The sequence below is a fragment of the Chelon labrosus genome (genome assembly GCF_963514085.1).
Source record: "Chelon labrosus genome assembly, chromosome: 24".
NCBI lineage: Eukaryota > Metazoa > Chordata > Actinopteri > Mugiliformes > Mugilidae > Chelon > Chelon labrosus.
In genome coordinates, this window is record NC_140357.1 from 4,062,602 (window position 1) to 4,080,987 (window position 18,386).

The 18,386-nt window shown below is 40.7% G+C and overlaps 2 protein-coding genes across 6 annotated transcripts; one reads left to right on the top strand and one right to left on the bottom strand.

Moving 5' to 3' along the window:
* Positions 1 to 1,075: 1,075 nt before the first annotated feature.
* Positions 1,076 to 8,396, bottom strand: arpc2 (actin related protein 2/3 complex, subunit 2). The gene is made up of 10 exons (XM_084574699.1): positions 8,174 to 8,396; positions 6,894 to 6,928; positions 6,438 to 6,550; positions 5,155 to 5,200; positions 4,847 to 5,033; positions 4,602 to 4,695; positions 3,606 to 3,732; positions 3,412 to 3,512; positions 2,673 to 2,773; positions 1,076 to 1,577 (listed from the first exon to the last, which is right to left on the bottom strand). Exons 1-10 carry the CDS (start codon positions 8,245 to 8,247, stop codon positions 1,556 to 1,558), a joined length of 900 nt encoding a protein of 299 aa, XP_084430825.1. The 5' UTR covers positions 8,248 to 8,396; the 3' UTR covers positions 1,076 to 1,555.
* A 151-nt stretch (positions 8,397 to 8,547) lies between these two features.
* On the top strand, positions 8,548 to 18,301 carry LOC311509470 (C-X-C chemokine receptor type 2-like). Of its 5 annotated transcripts, none has more exons than XM_084574696.1 (4): positions 8,549 to 9,456; positions 10,942 to 14,388; positions 15,322 to 15,530; positions 15,713 to 18,301. In XM_084574696.1, the coding sequence occupies exon 4, from the start codon at positions 15,715 to 15,717 to the stop codon at positions 16,768 to 16,770; it is 1,056 nt and encodes a 351-aa protein (XP_084430822.1). In that variant the 5' UTR covers positions 8,549 to 9,456; positions 10,942 to 14,388; positions 15,322 to 15,530; positions 15,713 to 15,714; the 3' UTR covers positions 16,771 to 18,301. The 5 variants fall into 5 exon arrangements, with proteins under 5 accessions (XP_084430824.1, XP_084430822.1, XP_084430821.1 ...); XM_084574695.1 differs by having other exon boundaries at positions 11,025 to 14,388; XM_084574694.1 differs by having other exon boundaries at positions 8,549 to 14,388.
* The last annotated feature ends 85 nt before the right edge of the window (positions 18,302 to 18,386 follow it).

The following is an 18,386-nucleotide window of genomic DNA, read 5'->3' on the forward strand; positions in this document are numbered from 1 at the left end:
AATATGTCTTGAAAACAGAAAATGCACAGCAAAACAAATGAGGAACAAATGGGAGGAAACAGGAGTCTACGTCTGTGACCGAACTGTAAGAAATCGCCTAAAGGAAAAGGGATTTACATACAGAAAAGATAAACGAAAGCCATCATTAACACCTAAACAGAAAAAAACAAGGTTACAATGGGCTAAGGAAAAGCAATCGTGGACTATGGATGACTGTGATGAATCGCGAATCTGCATTGGGTAAGGTCATGATGCTGGAACTTTTGTTTGGTGCCGTTCCAATGAGATTTATGAAGACGACTGCCTGAAGAAAACATGCAAATTTCCACAGTCATTGATGATATGGGGCTGCATGTCAGGTAAAGGCACTGGGGAGATGGCTGTCATTACATCTTCAATAAATGCGATCAATCAATAAAAGTTTACGTTGACATTTTGGACACTTTTCTTATCCCATCAATTGAAAGGATGTTTGGAAATCATTTTTCAAGATGATAATGCATCTTGCCATAGAGCAAAAACTGTGAAAACATTCCTTGAAGAAAGACACATAAGGTCAATGTCATGGCCTGCAAATAGTCCGGATCTCAATCCAATTGAAAATCTGTGGTGGAAGTTGAAGAAAATAGTCCACGACAAGGCTCCAACCTGCAAAGCTGATCTGGCAACAGCAGTCAGAGAAAGTTGGAGCCAGATTGATGAAGAGTACTGTTTGTCACTCATTAAATCCATGCCTCAGAGACTGCAAGCTGTTATAAAAGCCAGAGGTGGTGCAACAAAGTACTAGTGGTGTGTTGAAATGTTCTTTTGTTTATTTGTTTTTCACGATTCCATAATTTTGTCCTCAGAATTGAGTGATTCCATAACATCCTCCAAGACTGGTGCTTCCATAATTTTTTCCAGGGGTTGTGTAATAGTGAGCTTGCATTAACAGAAAGCAAAGCAGTGTGACACTTTAAATGATTAAAGTGTCCAATAAACTGCTCAATAAGTGCTGATAATGTGAATGCCAGACTTAAGTTAATTTTGTTAAATAACATCAAGTTTATGTGTAAAGGAAGAAAAAAAAGAAATGCTCTTTTCACAAGTGATTTATTTGAATTTTTCAAATGACGATGGTACAGACGACATAAAAGCACAGAGAGGAATAGGGGTTTGAAATCATCCAGTACATGGATATTGCATTGTGAGGGCTGAAGGTTGGGGCAAGCAAGAAGTACCAAATGGAGTAAAAGATATCGTATCAAAAATTTCATTTTTTTCATATATATATTTATATAGGACTAATAATTCTCTTTAACTATGCAAAGCAAGGAATGCCCTTTTTTCCATTTATGTTGAGGCTTTCCCTAAGTAGAGCCAACATTATTATTCATCCAGAAAAAAACTAAATAAAAAAAAAAAAAAAAAAAAAAGGCTGGAAACTTTATCAGGAGGCAGGGCGGGGGGGCGTTGAGAGGCTTCCTGGAGTCCTGTCCGATGTGAAGTTGATTCTCATTGTGGCGCGTTTGGGGCGTGTCCACAGGGGTTTGGATTATTCAGGTGGAGGTCAGCCTCAGCGGGAGAAAGTCTTTCCACTGAAAATACAAAACAAAAAAAATTTTATGTATTTTATTTACTGCCATGATACCAGAAATTTTTGGCATAGCTAGCATGCAGTTAGCTTAGCTTAGCATAAAGCCTGCTATCTGAGCTAAACTGAGAACTGTCCAAAGCTAGCATAATCCACCATTATATCCTTAAATCTCACAAATTAACATATCAAAGTGGAGGTTATGCCCACATAAATCCATTGAAAAACACAAAAAACAAAATGGCCGTTTCCTCATTTATGCTAAGCTAAGCTAATTTTTTGGGCGTTGATTCATATTTAAACTCGAGTGATCTCTATAAAGCAAATTATTCATTTAAAAACAAAACTCAACAAACTGGATCATGCCACACCAATGAATTCTTCCGTTTATTTGTGACACCCATCAGTGCATTTTGGCATGACACAGAGCTGCCCGACATGTTTTTATGCAACGCCTCAATTCGTTTGAAGGATGTGTAATTGTCGCTTTCATTTCAGTTCAGGTTACTTGAGAATTTCTGAGGTTATTTACTTCGTAGCCAAACCAAAAGGTTTTTCCTTGTTGAACAACGGCGGTTATGTGGATTCTCGTCGTAATTAGTTACATATTACGCAGAACAAAGACACTTGGAGCTCAGACAATAAAAATGTTCCCAATTATTACAGAGTTACGAGGCAAAAAAAAAAAATAAAAAAAGAGGTTTTAGCGAAGTGGACAGCGGTAAAAATTCCTTTCCGACTCATTACAAACATGACAAAAGCTGTGCAGGCAAACCCACCTGAAAAACACACAGATTCAGAGCACGCAAAAACAGAAGAAAAACACTGAAAAGTGCCTGCAAACTGTATCTTGGTGTTTTTCTTTCGCCAGTAAAAACCTTTTATGAGTCATCTCAAATGGAGATAACAGTGCCGCATTCAAGATCACAACAGAACAAAACATGACGTTAACAGACGGATTTAAATCTTATCGAAAAACCCTTTGTGGCAGAATCCCTGGATTGTTTTGTGTGATATTAACCGTCTTGCCTTGTTGTTCTTGACACCATTTCTTGCATTAGATGTGCACCCAAAAAAAAAAAAAAAAAAAGCCACTTACGACATGGTCTTCATCTCCTTCTTCTCGGCGTCGGGTCGAGCGCGGTTCAGCACCTTGAGGAAATCCGACGTCTTGGCCCTCATGCGTGTGTGAATGTAGGCCTGTGGAAGACAGATTGCGTGTATGATTAGACTCTCATGAGGTTCTCAATGCCAAGTCGAACATGAAGACGATTTGCATCAATCTGCGTCTCTTTTGACAGTGTGCATCATCCTGTTTTTTAGGCTCAACCCACCCACAGGCTTCCATAAATCCATCCACCCACATGGCTTTTCCAGGTGGCAAAAACATCTACCACATACCTCTGGATTTAGGTCACCCAAACATTATTTTGCTTTGCTTGTCATTTTTTTTTTTTTAATCATACATGAACACCCACACGCTGCCCTATAAACCTGCATGACCATTAACGGCATACCACCTCTTCATATCAGCTCACTTACTGGTGGGACTTTCTATTGTGGAGGAGGAAAACCAGAACGTACTATTAGACGGGATTTTATGGCTGGTTTCTGGCCTGTGATTAAAACCAGCTCTCAGTTTGAAAGCTTCCTTGTTAATTTTCCATCAGCTGTGGTGAACCATAAACATTTTAACTGCAGCGAGAAATGAAAACAAGCACTTACTAGCTCCAACACTTACTGGAATTTATGCCATATTAAGATGCCGCCAATCAGCAATTTATGGTTTAATATATATATAAATTAAAGAAAATATTCCCGCTGGGGTCTGTACTCACCTTGGAGCACTTTATGTGGTAGTGCAGGTAGTCCCTGAAGGTGTGGATGAGGTTGATGGTGTTGTCTCTGGCATTGGCATTTGTGTGACGTGGGAACAGGACTGAAAATAGCCAAAACAGGGTCAGTTAAATTGGTAAATGAGCCGTGAGGTTACATGTACATAAAGGCTTCAGTGTTGGGTGTTCACACTGACCGAAGGTGATGTATCCAATGTTGTCCCCGACGGCGGCGTCCGTGTCCTTCAGCTCCAGAGGAGGCTCCCTGTGGCTAAACAGCACCTGGGGAGCTGTGTGGCTGGCTCTCCGACCCTCTTTGAACTCCTAAACATAAGATAAGGAAGTGTACGGCAATTTTAGAGCTTATTTGAACCTTTTTTGTTTTAAATTACTCTAAAACAAGCCATACACAGAGTAACAGCATAGTCTTAGCTATGGAGCCTCTGCTATCTCCGTATAAGGAAAGTAAAAAAATAAAATAAAAAGAAACACATATCTGGTCAAAAAACAACAACAACAACAAAATAACTATTTTTTGTTTAAGTTTTCAAATTTTATTACTTGTATTATTTGTTCGGTTAGCTTAAAATGTTAGCTCGCTAACTATGCGAGCTAGTTGACAACAGACTGTAGCAGCTAACATAGACTTAGCTAGGCTAACTCAATGAAGACATTCCTAGATATACAATTTTAAGCAAATAGTGAGTATGCTACGCTACATTTTATTAGCTACTTCTTTAGTAACTGTTTCACCGTGTTCCAAACTTTTTATTATTTACACCCCAGGGCTTTAGCATCATTGCTAGCCTTGTAGCCACACCAGATAAACAAGCTAGCTACTAAACATATATTAAATGAATAAATTAGACATGATATATTTATTGCCATTTTGCTAAGCTATTTCCAAAAAGTAGGAGACATCATAGCTGTAAGAGATTAATGATATCGCCCTTTCTGAATCACAACTAGAAGGTTTTCAGTGTTAATATATATTAATAAGAAAAACAGTTAATCTGATTAATGGGAGATGGAAACCTAATTTAAATGTCTTGAAGCAATGGCAACAGGTTTTGTTTCGTCTTCAATGCTTTATTTTGGGTTTTCAACCTCTTCTATTCTTTTTATTGAGCACTACACCATCACCTTTTGACGACACTAAGCGTCGCACTAGTAGTACAGGTGGCCTCACACACCTGCATGAACACTTTGCCGATGATGACGTCGTCGTCGTCTTTGAACACTGTGCTGAACACAACCGTCACTCTGTCCTTCTTGGCTTCCACATACCTAAGTCGACAACAAAACACACCAGTGAGCTTACAACAGACCGGCTACACCTTCAGATGAGACAGGCAAGCTCAAAAAGACACCCCAGACGTGAGGGAATCACACTTATTTCTTCAAAGGACACTTGAAACTAAAATCTTTTAAGACGTACATGGACTCATCGTCTCTGTAGTGGACCACAGCCCTGCTCTCGCCCTCTTTGCCTTCTTCCTGGAACTTGAAGTACTTTTCAAACACAGAGGCGAAGCAGTTCCTCTTGAGCATCCCCGCTTGGTGGACGACCTCGTCTTTATTGGCTGGTAGCGCGTCCAGGTCGTAGAGGAGGGACACGTTGTAGCCTGAGAAGAGGTCGATGGTAATTTTATTTCACTCGTACCGAATGTGAGCAAAAGCGTCAGGTTATTAAAACGGGGCAATAAATCGCTATAAAAGGAGATATGAAACTTGATGAGAACTCACCAGCCTCTGGTGAAACCAGGAAATTCCCATAGATCCGCTTGAGCAGCTGAAATTAAAAATAAGACCTTTATTTGCATCTCACTTCTCTAAATGCAAAAGCAACAACTTCACAAAATCCTAGGTCACAGATAAACAACAGGGCTAAAATACAGCATAATTACTTGATTAAATTTTGGCGTATTTTGCAAGGTTGAGCTTTCAAATAGACTAGATGCTCAGGCGTTGGACTGGAGGAAGAGTCTCACGTTTTTTTGGCGCTTTCTTCAAAGCAGTCCTTTCATATTCAAAGTATTTCGCATTCCGGTTATTGTCACAGCTGTGATCGAGCAGGTAGTTCAACAGATGAAAATCAGCCAGTGGAAATGTCAACAACAATAACCGCTGAGAGCCAGTTCAACGAACTGAACTTGCTGCACAAGGAGCAGGAAGGAGGTGTGTGTGTGTGCTCTTGATGTAATTGTAGGGGGGTTTCCTCTCAAACAGATACCTGTCGTTTTGGTATGAACTGAGGTACAATTAGAACGAAAATGCAAATCCGACCCAGGTATGATGGCAATGCACCGCAGATGCTTGTCCGTTCTCCCTCATTTAAATCAAACGTACAATAACCGAATGGGAGGCTGCTCACTCTTGAGTTTTAGGGACCGAGGAGGGGAAGCTGCTGGACGGCAGCCAAGCCATTCATACACAGCGGCTGCAGCGCACAGTAAGCACTTCCTCGCCCGGGGTGAGTCACACAAACTCGCTTCCTGTTTCTACCACAGGCCTCGGCAGCTGCTTTCTTCCTTACATGGCAACAGAGCTCTTGTGTTGTAGGTGTGTGTTCGGAGCACAACAATGACCTCATTCTACTATTTTTAATTGACCCCCCCCAAAGTCAGACAGTAATGGACATTTAAAAGCATTCTCGCCCGAGCTCAGCGGTGACAATGCGTTTATTGCCGCAGTCGCGCGTGTTTGCATGTTAAACGGTTCACCTGTTATATCGAAGGTACACCGTAACCGCCTTGCACGGTTACAATGAAAACAAGTTTTGCCCTCTGCGAAGATTTCACGCATGGCCGGTTTATTTTTACACCAGGGGAACAGTGTGTTAGAAAACCACAACCGCATTTTAAAACATTTCGCACTGTGAGGTTTTTCCAACACTGTGTAAAGAGAATGTGCAAACAAGCACAAGGATATGAAAGAAGGCCTCAGCAAAAATAAATAAATAATCTGTTTCTATACGAGACAAACTGACTCTGCGTTTCAGCTGCTTTCTCTTCTTACTGCGTTTTTACCTCGTCAGCTCCATGCTCCTGCAGCTCCTTGTAGAACTTCAGGGAGATGCTGACCATCACTTTGGTCTTGTCCCCATTGGGGTTGGAGATGTGGTACAAGACGCCATCGAAGTCTGCAGTCGGAGGAACACAGCATAAATGCACGCACGCGATAAATTAGCCTCGTCCTTCTGGCACCTTGACACATTTTACCGGCTTCGTTAGCAACCCTAAATCCAACACACGGTATTATTTCAGTCAATCTGGTGTCATCATGCAGTGATTACTGGCAGGGCTGATCATGTGCAACAGGTGGATTGCATGACAGGAAATTAATTACAGCAACAGCAGCTGCAGGAAATCAGCATCAAGTCAGGGTCAGTTGTCTATTTTAACGCCAAACACCAACTAAAGTGTGCAAGTGCACGGTGAGGTCTGAACGTGGCGCGCTGAAACAATAAACTTAAATATTCTCACCCGCGAACGTCACATCGACTGCCTCTGGCTTGGTTCTGCAGGGAGCAAACAAAAGCAACACTTATTTGTTAAGACCCGCTAATTCACATTCAGTCAGCACAGCACAGAACAATGTTATACTGCACAGCAAAGTTGACAGATTAATTCATTCAAAATGCAGCTGATCAACATAAATCCATAAATACACCATGTAACTAACGCTAAGCAGTTCCATCTCCTCTGATGTGAATGTAAATAGTTAAAGTGGGTTCCTTCTTTTTCTTTACAGATTAGGATTAATAATTTGCACTTTTTTTCTGGAGCAAACATTTAAACCCCGTTTTTTTTTTTGTTTTTTTTGTGGTATGCACAGTAGTAAATACAACTTCTAAGCTGGATGTTGCAGGGACTTGTTCCAGCTGCGCGCTGCTAATGCTCCAAGGAGCTCCAGCTGGCCCTGCCCGGGGCCCGGACTTGACTCAGCTTGACTACAGGAATGCGGAAGCTGGAGAAAAGGGGCGACGGTTCGCTAGCATGTTAGCCGCTAACTGGTCCAGTTGAGCCGTGAAAAGGCTAATAAATGTTCTTTACTGCATAGTAACGCCCCATTAATACAAAATAATAATAATAGTAATCAGACGTGGGTTATTAAATCGTAGTTATTGATTAAAGTAACCGGATATGAGCAGTTTTTTATTTTCTTGTTGTGTCGGTTCCCGTTTGTATTGGACGCAGGTTTAATATGCTAATTAGCGCTTGGTAATTTCTTTAGCAGTGTCATTAATTTACTAGTTGACTTTATCAAACACAGTGACATCCGTTATTTGTAAAAACTACACAACCCGGCCAACTGTATTGCGGTTAGCTAGCTGCTTTAAAGCTATGCAGCCCCCGCAAACGTTTTTAAAATGTTTTACTGAACATTAGCCAGGCCACAGGTTGCAAAACCACCTAAAATGCCTTTTTATTTACTTCCACTTGGTGCAGGAGAACCGCCAGGGGAGATAAATTTCAATGGGGTTGCAATTTTTGGCACAACACCGACTCAGAAGACACACCCCAGCTTTAGGCGAACCAGTCACGGCTGACCAACAAGCTAATTCATTGTGTGTTTTTGTGCCCCCCTTTTTTTTTTTTTCATAAAGTAAATAAATGTATCGTGCAATGCCGCGAACGTTTATCAGCTGCACCCGAAACCCCCCAGTGCATCGTTACATGCGGCTATCATATTCAAGGAAAACGGCAAAGGGGAAGCTAGCTGACGTTAGCAATGCTAGCCAGGTGTAACAATGATTTCTCACCCGTTGGATGCGCCGTCGAACTTCAACGCCAACGTCTCTTCTATAATGCGGTTATTGATTTCTAACAGGATCATCGCGGCGGCTGCCGATGTCGAGGAAAAGGGGGATGACCGGTGCTATTTGGTGGGATTAACGTCTTTGTGTCAAAATCTGCAAATTTTTCCTCCCTTGACAGACCAGACCGCTTCCGTCGAGGCTGCTTCCGCCTGCAGCTTCCGCGTATTTTACACTCAGGACCCCAAAAGATTAGGGCGGCTGAAACGTTGCCTGTAATAAATTCGTAATGACAAGAAACGGGAAAGTGATGGAGGTCAGAGGTTATCTATTTAATTGCGGAGAGTTTTACATCAAACACAACTTTTATTTTGCGGCTACAAATTATATAAAGCTATGTAAAGCTTTAAAAACATTGATTAATGACAGTAGAAAAACTACAGTATTTTCAGGTAGACAAATAACAGTGATATAATCTCTTAGCTTGATGAGTTTTGCATTTGTACAGACAAAACAACAACATTTTGTACAAGATGGAGACACATTGCTAAAGGATGAGATCACTCCAAAGAATTCTTTAAATCTCAATGACGACACTTGCCATAGAAAATTAGTTTGAAACCACAGATCCTCCTGAGATTATTTTTCTAACTCGTTGCCACTTGCAGTCCTTGCTTTTATCTCCTCAAAAAAATAGATCATGTATTTTGTTATTCTCCCAAACAAAAAAAAGAAGAACTCGCTTAATCTTGAGCAGATCTATAGATTTTTTGTTATTGGACTAAAGCTTATATTAACCATATTCTCTGCGCAGTAGACCCTTTAAAACCGTCTAGTCTGTTATAGACTGTATAGATGTCAAGCAGGACATGCAGAGGGGCAAGTTGCGTTAAAAATGCACCCACAGCAACAAAACAGCTTGCAAAACAAGAAACGGCACGTGAATTTCCTTGTATCGTTTTAGCAGTTACTATTTTCGCTTATCTGTCCTATCCTTCTGCTCATGTAGCCCTCTCCCCCAGCCCGACCGGTTTGGTCAACTCCATTGGTTTGCTTGATTAAAACATCTCGCAAGTTTTTCTCCCCCCCAGTGTCGAGGTATCGCTCGGAAGGGGCTCGCAGGGAAGGGAGCCGCATCAGCCTCACCTTTGAGACTTCAGGCAGGGCGTTTGGTGACTACAACAGGCCAACAAATCTGAATTCAGCTCAAGGACGACCCACGGAGAGGAATGATTTTTATTTTGTGGTTTAAATTTAAGATTTTATTTTTATTTTTCGCTACTGCAACGGTAAACTATTATTTAATGTTCATATTCATGTCATAAAATCCAGTAGTATTCCATGATGCTGTACTATAGGATGTCCTGAAGTCTTTTAACAGGATGAGTGTAGTCAGCACTACTACGAAACTCAGGCGTCCGTCCAGTTACAAGGAACTATATGTCAAAATAATTGGCGGTTATACATTCTTTCAGCACATTACAGTGTGGTTTGACTTGATTTTTCCAATACTTTAGTTAAAGAAGAAGTTGATTTGTACTCACTTTAATTATGATGACACAATAATAATGTCGTTTTATATTGTTTTTATTTTTTAAATATTTTTATGGTTAATTATTCTTTAATATTTGTAACTTTGTTTCATAACCTTTCTCTTTTAGGAGAAGCTCTTTTTTTTTTTTTTTAGTTTGTCTGTTTTTGGCAAATATTTTAGGCCTTCGATTACCGCGTATAAGAACAATAATTAAAAAGCTAAATCTGGCAAGACTTCATGGTCCTAGTAGCAGATTGTGTACACTGTAACTAATAGTAACATATTAGAGCACGGGTGTCAACCTTGTTTTGGCATAATAACCTTTAAGTAGCGACAACTCCAGATTTTTTCCATTTGTTTTAGTGCGAAGAATAATAAGTAAATTAGGAGGATGTTTACATTTAATGAAATATTCTCTAAAAAAAAAAATTTATTTCTTAAGAAAAATAAGTGCAACTTGAGCGCATTGCTGTCTTCTGTTTAGTCCTGGGCAGATATTTTCATTGATAAATTGCGCCTTCTATGTAATTTTCGCATTTTGCAAATTCATGCTGCGGGCTGGATTAGACCCTCAAACATTACTTTTATTTTGCGGCTACAAATTATATAAAGCTATATAAAGCTTTAAAAACATTAATTAATGACAGTAGAAAAACTACAGTATTTTCAGGTAGACAAATAACAATGATATTATCTCTTAGCCTGAGGAGGCCTACATTTGTACAGACAAAACAACAACAACAACGTTTTGTGCAAGATGGAGACACATTGTTAAAGGATGAGATCACTCCAAAGAATTCTTTAAACTTCAATGACGACACTTACAAATGCCATAGAAAATTAGTTTGAAACCACAGATCCTCCAGAGATTATTTTTCTAACTCGTTGCCACTTGCAGTCCTTGCTTTTATCTCCTCAAAAAATTAGATCATGTATTTTGTTATTCTCCCAAACAAAAAAAGAAGAACTCGCTTAATTTTGAGCAGATCTATAGATTTTTTGTTATTGGACTAAATCTTATATTAACCATATTCTCTGCACAGTAGACCCTTTAAAACCGTGTAGTCTGTTATAGACTGTATAGATGTCAAGCAGGATGGACATGCAGAGGGGCAAGCTGCGTTAAAAATGCACCCACAGCAACAAAACAGCTTGCAAAACGAAACGGCACATGAATTTCCTTGTATCGTTTTAGCAGTTACTATTTTCGCTTATCTGTCCTATCCTTCTGCTTATGTAGCCCTCTCCCCCAGCCCGACCGGTTTGGTCAACTCCATTGGTTTGCTTGATTAAAACATCTCGCAAGTTTTTCTCCCCCCCCAGTGTCGAGGTATCGCTCGGAAGGGGCTCGCAGGGAAGGGAGCCGCATCAGCCTCACCTTTGAGACTTCAGGGAGGGCGTTTGGTGACTACAACAGGCCAACAAATCTGAATTCAGCTCAAGGACGACCCACGGAGAGGAATGATTTTTATTTTGTGGTTTAAATTTAAGATTTTATTTTTATTTTTCGCTACTGCAACGGTAAACTATTATTTAATGTTCATATTCATGTCATAAAATCCAGTAGTATTCCACGATGCTGTACTATAGGATGCCCTGAAGTCTTTTAACAGGATGAGTGTAATCAGCACTACTACGGAACTCAGGTGTGTCCATCTAATTACAAGGAACTATATGTCAAAATAACTGGCGGTTATACATTCTTTCAGCACATTACAGTGTGGTTTGACTTGATTTTTCCAATACTTTAGTTAAAGAAGAAGTTGATTTGTACTCACTTTAATTATAATGACACAATGATAATGTCGTTTTATATTGTTTTTATTTTTTTAAAATATTTTTATGATTAATTATTCTTTAATATTTGTAACTTTGTCTCATAACCTTTGTCTTTTAGGAGATGCTCTTTTTTTTTAGTTTGTCTGTTTTTGGCAAAGATTTTAGGGCTTCAATTACTGCGTAATAGAACAATAATTAAAAAGCAAAATCTGGCAAGACTAGCAGATTGTGTATGCTGTAACTAATACTAACATATTAGAGCACGGGTGTCAACCTTATTTTGGCATAATAACCTATATGTAGCGACAACTCCAGATTTTTTTCAATTGTTTTAGTGCAAAGAATAACTTCGTAAATCAGGTAAATTAGGAGAATGTTTACATTTAATGAACTATTCTTCAAAAAAAATGTATTTCTTAAGAAAAATAAGTGCAACTTGAGCACATTGCTGTCTTCTGTTTAGTCCTGGGCAGATATTTTCATTGAAAAATTGCGCCTTCTATGTAATTTTCGCACTTTGCAAATTCATGCTGCTGGCCAGATTAGACCCTCTGGCGGGCCACTTTTGGTCCCCAGGCCATATGTTTGACACCTGTGGATTAGAGTTGCGTGTGAAATCAAATGATGGTGACGCTTCTCCCTGGTATTTTAAATCATCTCTCGTTAACTTGGCAAGCTAATGAAAACCGACCTGATTGGGTTGTACTTCTTGTGTAGGACATTTTGAGCATGCCAGATTCAGATTCTTGATGCGAAGTGCCAGAGAAATCACTCTGAGGACGATCTAATCTTGTGCATTAAGATAATTAATGGTTTGGCTTTGGTTTGCTTTTGTATTCCTTGTGCTGTCCTCTTTTGTCGGCGGTAGCGCCACATCAAACGTTCAGCTCTGTGACAAAGGGATTAGGCAGCAATCTAAATAGAGGTTCTGAATATTTCTGCACAACTGGTGTTTCTGGATCTCAGCTTCTTATTCATGAATCTGTTAGGAGTTTTAACTGCTGCTCAGCCGTAACGCTTAAAAACAAAAATAATACCACAGCTAAGGATTTCAGATGTCAATCTGTGACAGACAGAAATGAGTGGTATTTGTGTTGTTTGCGATGGGAACGGCTGATGAGACATTTCTACTTTGGTGCACGCACTGAATTCCCACATACCGTCACGACTGATACGACAGTTCAGTCGTGAACCTTTCAAGCGCCTTTGTCCCTTTTAACACCTGTGGTACCGTGTGTGCTTTAGATAGGAGTTAAATACGTAATCTACTCAACTTGTAAAAAGGCTTTTAGCGTGACAAACGCAATTCCAGAAACCGAAACTGTTCTATTTGCATGTCTGCTTTAAACTGTAAGAATGAGGGATGAATGGGTCTTTCCAAGGTTGATGGAAGGAGAGTCACGCTTGTTTTCCCCAGTTCCTCAGTTGAAAGAAAATATTTGAACAAAAATTTGCTTATTTTTTTTTTTTTCAACTACATTTTGATTTGATCTCATGATAAGATTTCAGGTTTGGCATGGCAGCATTCACAGGTATTTAGAGAATTTTGGAGTCACGGGCATAAACCCCTGTACAAATCAAATAGGTAGGAAATGAATAATACGTTAAATAAATGTAAAGAGGGACACATTCAGCAGTGAGGTGAAAAGAATGAACAAAATGACTCTGCTGTGACTTTAGTATCCACCACAGGAACTTCCTACGGAGGCGCTCTGCGAGTTCATGGATTGGGGTCTAAATTCTGTTCCAAAAACATCCTGACTGGTGACTGCGCTTTTTTTGAAGGGTGTTTCTCGCAGCGGTGAACATTTCTGATTGGTTGAGTAAAGCAGGGTATGTCTCGAAATCTGCTCGCGTACTTTAAAGCGCGGCGTATGCTCCCGCCGTAGCCCATCCGAGCGGCCTACGTTGGCGTCGCCATCTGTGCTTGTGCACTGGCTTGTTGGCAACATTCGGCGGCGACTGGAACGAAGAACGACTACTGAAATCACCGCTACGCAAAAAAAAAAAAAAAAAGACATGACGTTTAAATAGATAGTGTGTAGGAGGTAAAAGGAAGTTAAGCTGTTTGTGATCGTACGGACAAGGAACTGTATTGGGAACCCTGTGTTTTATGATCTGTAGGTGCGCGTGAGGCTACGGAATTTATTTATTTATTTATTTTTAATTAGGAACTTGTGTTATTTTCTCCAGAGGAAAATGTTGCTTTCTTAAATGCGTGCAGTGTTAACTGTAAAAAAAAAAATTTAAACGAGAGAAGCTTGCATAAAGACAAAGATGTGTGACAACATTTCCACATAAAAACAACGAATGTGTCAACTGAAACTGAACCTTAAATCAAGTTGACTTTAAAAGTCAGGCTCAAATGGGATGAGTAATCCTTGCAGACGTTGCTGTGAGAAAGACGTTCTGAACAGAGGCTTTGTGTTTTGTTTATCAGCTCCAAGAACGACAGGAGACGATAGAGATGTCCTTTCATGAAGAAATGTTCCCTGTGTCACTAAGAAGCTATAAAAAGTAATTTCCATCACAAACGTCAGGCACTTTAATAGTAAAGAGATGTAGCAGTAAAACAAATAAAGAAAATTCCAAGCATAGTTTGAACTAATTACAACGTCTTGCTGGAATCGTCTCCAGTTTCTGGTGTTACTTTACAAAAGACACGTCGATGAGATAGTGGAGTTGTGCGCACGATGTTTACGCCCCCTGAGCTCTTAAAGGAATGGAGATGTCAATCTATCAGCGGAAGAGCAAATATTTTCTCTTCTCTGGAACAGGATGAATAAGAGCCGACGTTGATGTCAATCAAGCATTTCCACAGAAGGGGGCTGGAGGTCAGGTTCCCAGCAAGGTCAATGCTTGTGCCAAGTCCCGTGCTATTGTTTTCAAGGGGCAACGTGGACTGTGCGTGAGTGAAACTATAGGTGTCGAGCTGTTGGCTCGACAATCAAATGTCAGAGTTTATTCCAGTTCAATTAACACCTGTATGAGGTTTTGAATTGAATTTGCATTCTTCAGCTGATTAAGGGACAAATGCTGGACTTTTTGGTGTCAAATTAACCTGTTAAATATCATAACTTCTACCCTAAAATTAAATACGTCAGCTTCATTTTTTTTGTTTTTTCGTGATCACTTTAAGGATAACAGTTGCACAACACTGGTTCAGGTAAAGTCTGTTTACCCTAACTGTGTTTACAGAAGTAACCAGAAACCTTAAAACAGGCCATTCTTGTTGTGGGACTGAGGTGCTTCCTTACAGAGGCTGGCGGTGTGACAATACACGTACTGAGGCGTGTGCCGCCTTCACGTCGCCGCTAACTTACAGAAGTGCGGCAGGGAGGACGGCACTGATGCAACATGCTGAATATTGTTTGTTTTATGGAGACACACGGGAGGTGGAGGAGATGCTTATGCCCCTCTCCGCTTTGCTTAAACATCCAGACGGGCTTTGTCAGTCCCCTGTGATTACAGACATCTTTCTCTGTGTGCTCGCCGATTATCGCCTCCCTCTCCCCCTCCCCCAGAGCTTTAAATGAACGAAATAGCAATACACCTGCTAATTACCTCCTCTGTGGGGGCGGCGTGAGAACCAAAGTGGACTTTTGCAAAAGAGAGGACATTTTAACGCCTCATTACCGGAAAGTCTCACAGTTGACATCCTGGCCTTGCAGTTTGTGCAACGCCATATGGCACAAAACTCATTGCCCAATGGCCTCCTACAGTTAAAAGGGAGTTAAAAGGTTCAACCAAACGTGCATTTTAGTATTTCAATACTCTAAATCCAAGGATTTTCTTTCTGGTAGTGTCTGATGATTTATTTATCTCTTGTGCTTAATTCTAGGGGAAAAAAATAAACTTGACACAGGTGACACAAGGAATTAGTTCCTTGTTTGGCCTGTGAAGTAACCTCATAAACAGGAAACAGGACATTGGGTTACCTCTGTGCAAAAAACCCCTGTATCGTATCAGTGTCTACGCAGTCGCTCTTTGACTCCTTTGAATTCCCTGCTGCGGTCGTCTTTAAAAGATAAAGTGAATCCAGCACAGAAGGTGAGTATCGAATCGAAAACGCTTGTTCTTGTTAAGGGTCGTGGGGGGGGGGAGAATACAGTTGTTTGTAATTATTCTTTTTAAAGCGCACGATATGACAGACGCTGTTTCTGTTGCCTTCCCTTTGTTTTTGAGTGTGAATCTGTCAATTTCTGTTGCTGAATGTCTTCATTCCTCCACAGCCATGTCGTCGTTCACCTACGTCTTTCCTACGGATGACTTCTACCCGAATGATTCCACCATTTTCTACGCCGATCCAAACACCCTTGTATGTCAGCTTAAACCGCTCGAACGTACCGCAGCTGTGGTCCTGTGTGCCGTCCTCTGTGTCATCTTTTTACTGGCAATACCGGGAAATCTGCTGGTGGGGTGGGTGATCACCACCAGCAGACAGGCTTTGACTCCCTCAGACATATACTTGTTTCACCTGACTATTGCCGACGGTTTGCTGGCTCTCACGCTCCCGTTCTTCGCAACTTCCCTCGTCCGGGGATGGATTTTTGGAGACTTCTTGTGCAAGCTGCTCAACCTGGTCATGGAAGCAAACTTCTACACCAGCATCATCTTCCTGGCCTGCATTAGCATCGATCGCTATCTCGTGATTGTGCACGCCCAAGAGATGCTGCTGAGACGTCAGAGGATGTGCAGCAGGGTCCTCTGTGCGGCGGTGTGGGCCTTCGGTGTGGCCCTTGCCCTGCCTGCACTTTTCAACAGCGTCTCCAAACTCGACGATGGCAGGTTGATTTGTACTGAAAGCTATGACATCGGCAGCTCCGATAAATGGAGGCTTGCCACTCGTGGGTTACTCCATGTTTTTGGCTATTTGGTCCCTCTGGTTGTCATGCTAACCTGCTACGGCATCACTATTATGAGATTGCTGCACACTCGGGGTTTCCAGAAGCACCGAGCCATGCGGGTGATCATAGCTGTGGTGATTGCATTCCTGCTGTGCTGGACGCCGTACCATATTACCATGATGGTAGACACACTGCTGAGGGCTGATCTGGTAGCACACGACTGCTCTATGAGGAGGTCAGTGGACAAGGCTGTGGTTGCAACCAGCACCCTGTCTCTGTTCCACAGCTGCATCAACCCCTTCGTCTATGCATTTATTGGAGCGAAGTTTAGGAAAAAAATGATGCTGCTTTTTCAGAGGAAACTCAGACAGGAGAGGATGTCAGGGTCAAAGTTCAGCAGGTCAACGTCTCAGTCCTCTGATGGCGCTGGAACCTTTCTTTGAACACATGCCAGAGTTTTTTGTACTTAAGTCCAAGTGCGTCGCTTTCAGCTAAGCGCTAGCACGGTGTCATGTTCACAATGACAATGCTAATAAACAGATATTCATGCTGCATTCGATGTCATTTGGGTAAATCCCAAACTGACAGTTTGATTTCCTGCTCAGTAACTTGGCTTAGGTTTCTCAACCCAGGCTTTTGCAATTTATGTTATTTCTTAACATGCACATTGGCGTCATTTTAGCTCTTCTGTTTTTTACGTAATTTTAACACATTTGTAGTAATCGTAGAGGTTGAGTCATTTCAAAATCTCCCATCCCACTTACGAGGTATACGGAATGCAGCATTAGCATGTAAATCTGCCATGTTTTCTGTCTTTGTTTAGTGTCTAAGCATGCTAACATTTGCTAACTATCTCTGAGTTCAAGGGGGAATATCATTAGTTCTGAAGGCTGTTACTAACACACCGGAAGTGGACAAACTAAACTTGATGCTAGATGATTGGTCATTTGGACTCCGTGGAACATTAATTTTCCCTTTTAACCGTCAAGCAGTCGTCGAAAGGCCATGTCCACCCAAAATGGTGGACATGGCCGTCCACGGTGCGGCATAAAACTTACAAACATGGCTTCACCTTGAGTTCTGCCCTCCATAAAAGTAGTCGCAGTCAGAGTTTACAAAGGTTTAGAAGATTTTTCTTTGCATGCCTAATGTAAACAAGAGGAAAACATTTTGGTGTTCGGCACAAACTGAAATAAGGAAGGTGGACCTGCTGTCAGCTGACACAGCCTGAGGCAAGACACACTTAAAGATGGCATTTGTTGGCTTCTTAATCAAGCAGTGGAATGCGTGGATGAATAAAGAAAGGGGAAATGAACACACAGTATCCCTTCCAGTGAAATAATTATTGCAGACATCCTGTATTACAAGCCAACCGGGAAATACATTAAATGACTCAGGTTGATGTTTAGATTGACAATTATAATTTTTTTTTTTTTCATTTGGCCAGAGATGAAATAACTCCCATCTTAGGTTAGAAAACATTTCATTGCCCAACAGCGTGAAAGGATATTTCACTATCTTTACACGGTCTTTCTCGTTGTTTGTCATTGGATTATATGGGGAACTGCTGCCCCCTAGTGGACAAACCTTGTTGAAACCTTGGATTTCTTACATTTCTGTTGGTTATGAACATATAACAGTGTTTATGAGTGTTTTTATGCAACTCTGTTTTCTTTCAGCAGCTAATGTACACATTGTACACATCCTTATTTCCCATGTACCACTGTATGATGCTGTGTTTATTTAAATATTCTGTAGAATTTGTTCTAATTTGTATTAACTAAACAAACACACACACATTACACAAAGACATACATACACACGGTGTATTTTATTTGTGTCCATATATGTTTTTATCTTCTTCAGTAAAAGTCCAACAATGTTTCAGATGCTTTTCAGGTGTAATTTCACATATCCTATTTTGATTAGTAGATAAATAAATGCATAAATCAATAAACAAAATAAAAGGCTTTGCAATTATCCCAGTGTCTGTTCATTTGTTCTTGTTGACAGACAGATAGACAGATAGATAGATAGATAGATAGATAGATAGATAGAT

Coding starts and splice junctions, on each gene's coding strand:
- arpc2 (XM_084574699.1), bottom strand. CDS start 8,247: ATGATCCTGTTAGAAATCAATAACCGCATTATAGAAGAGACGTTGGCG. Junction 5,201..6,437: donor AGGAGCATGGAGCTGACGAG/GTAAAAACGCAG, acceptor TTTTAATTTCAG/CTGCTCAAGCGGATCTATGG. Junction 1,578..2,672: donor AAGGAGATGAAGACCATGTC/GTAAGTGGCTTT, acceptor TTGTATTTTCAG/TGGAAAGACTTTCTCCCGCT.
- LOC311509470 (XM_084574698.1), top strand. CDS start 15,715: ATGTCGTCGTTCACCTACGTCTTTCCTACGGATGACTTCTACCCGAAT.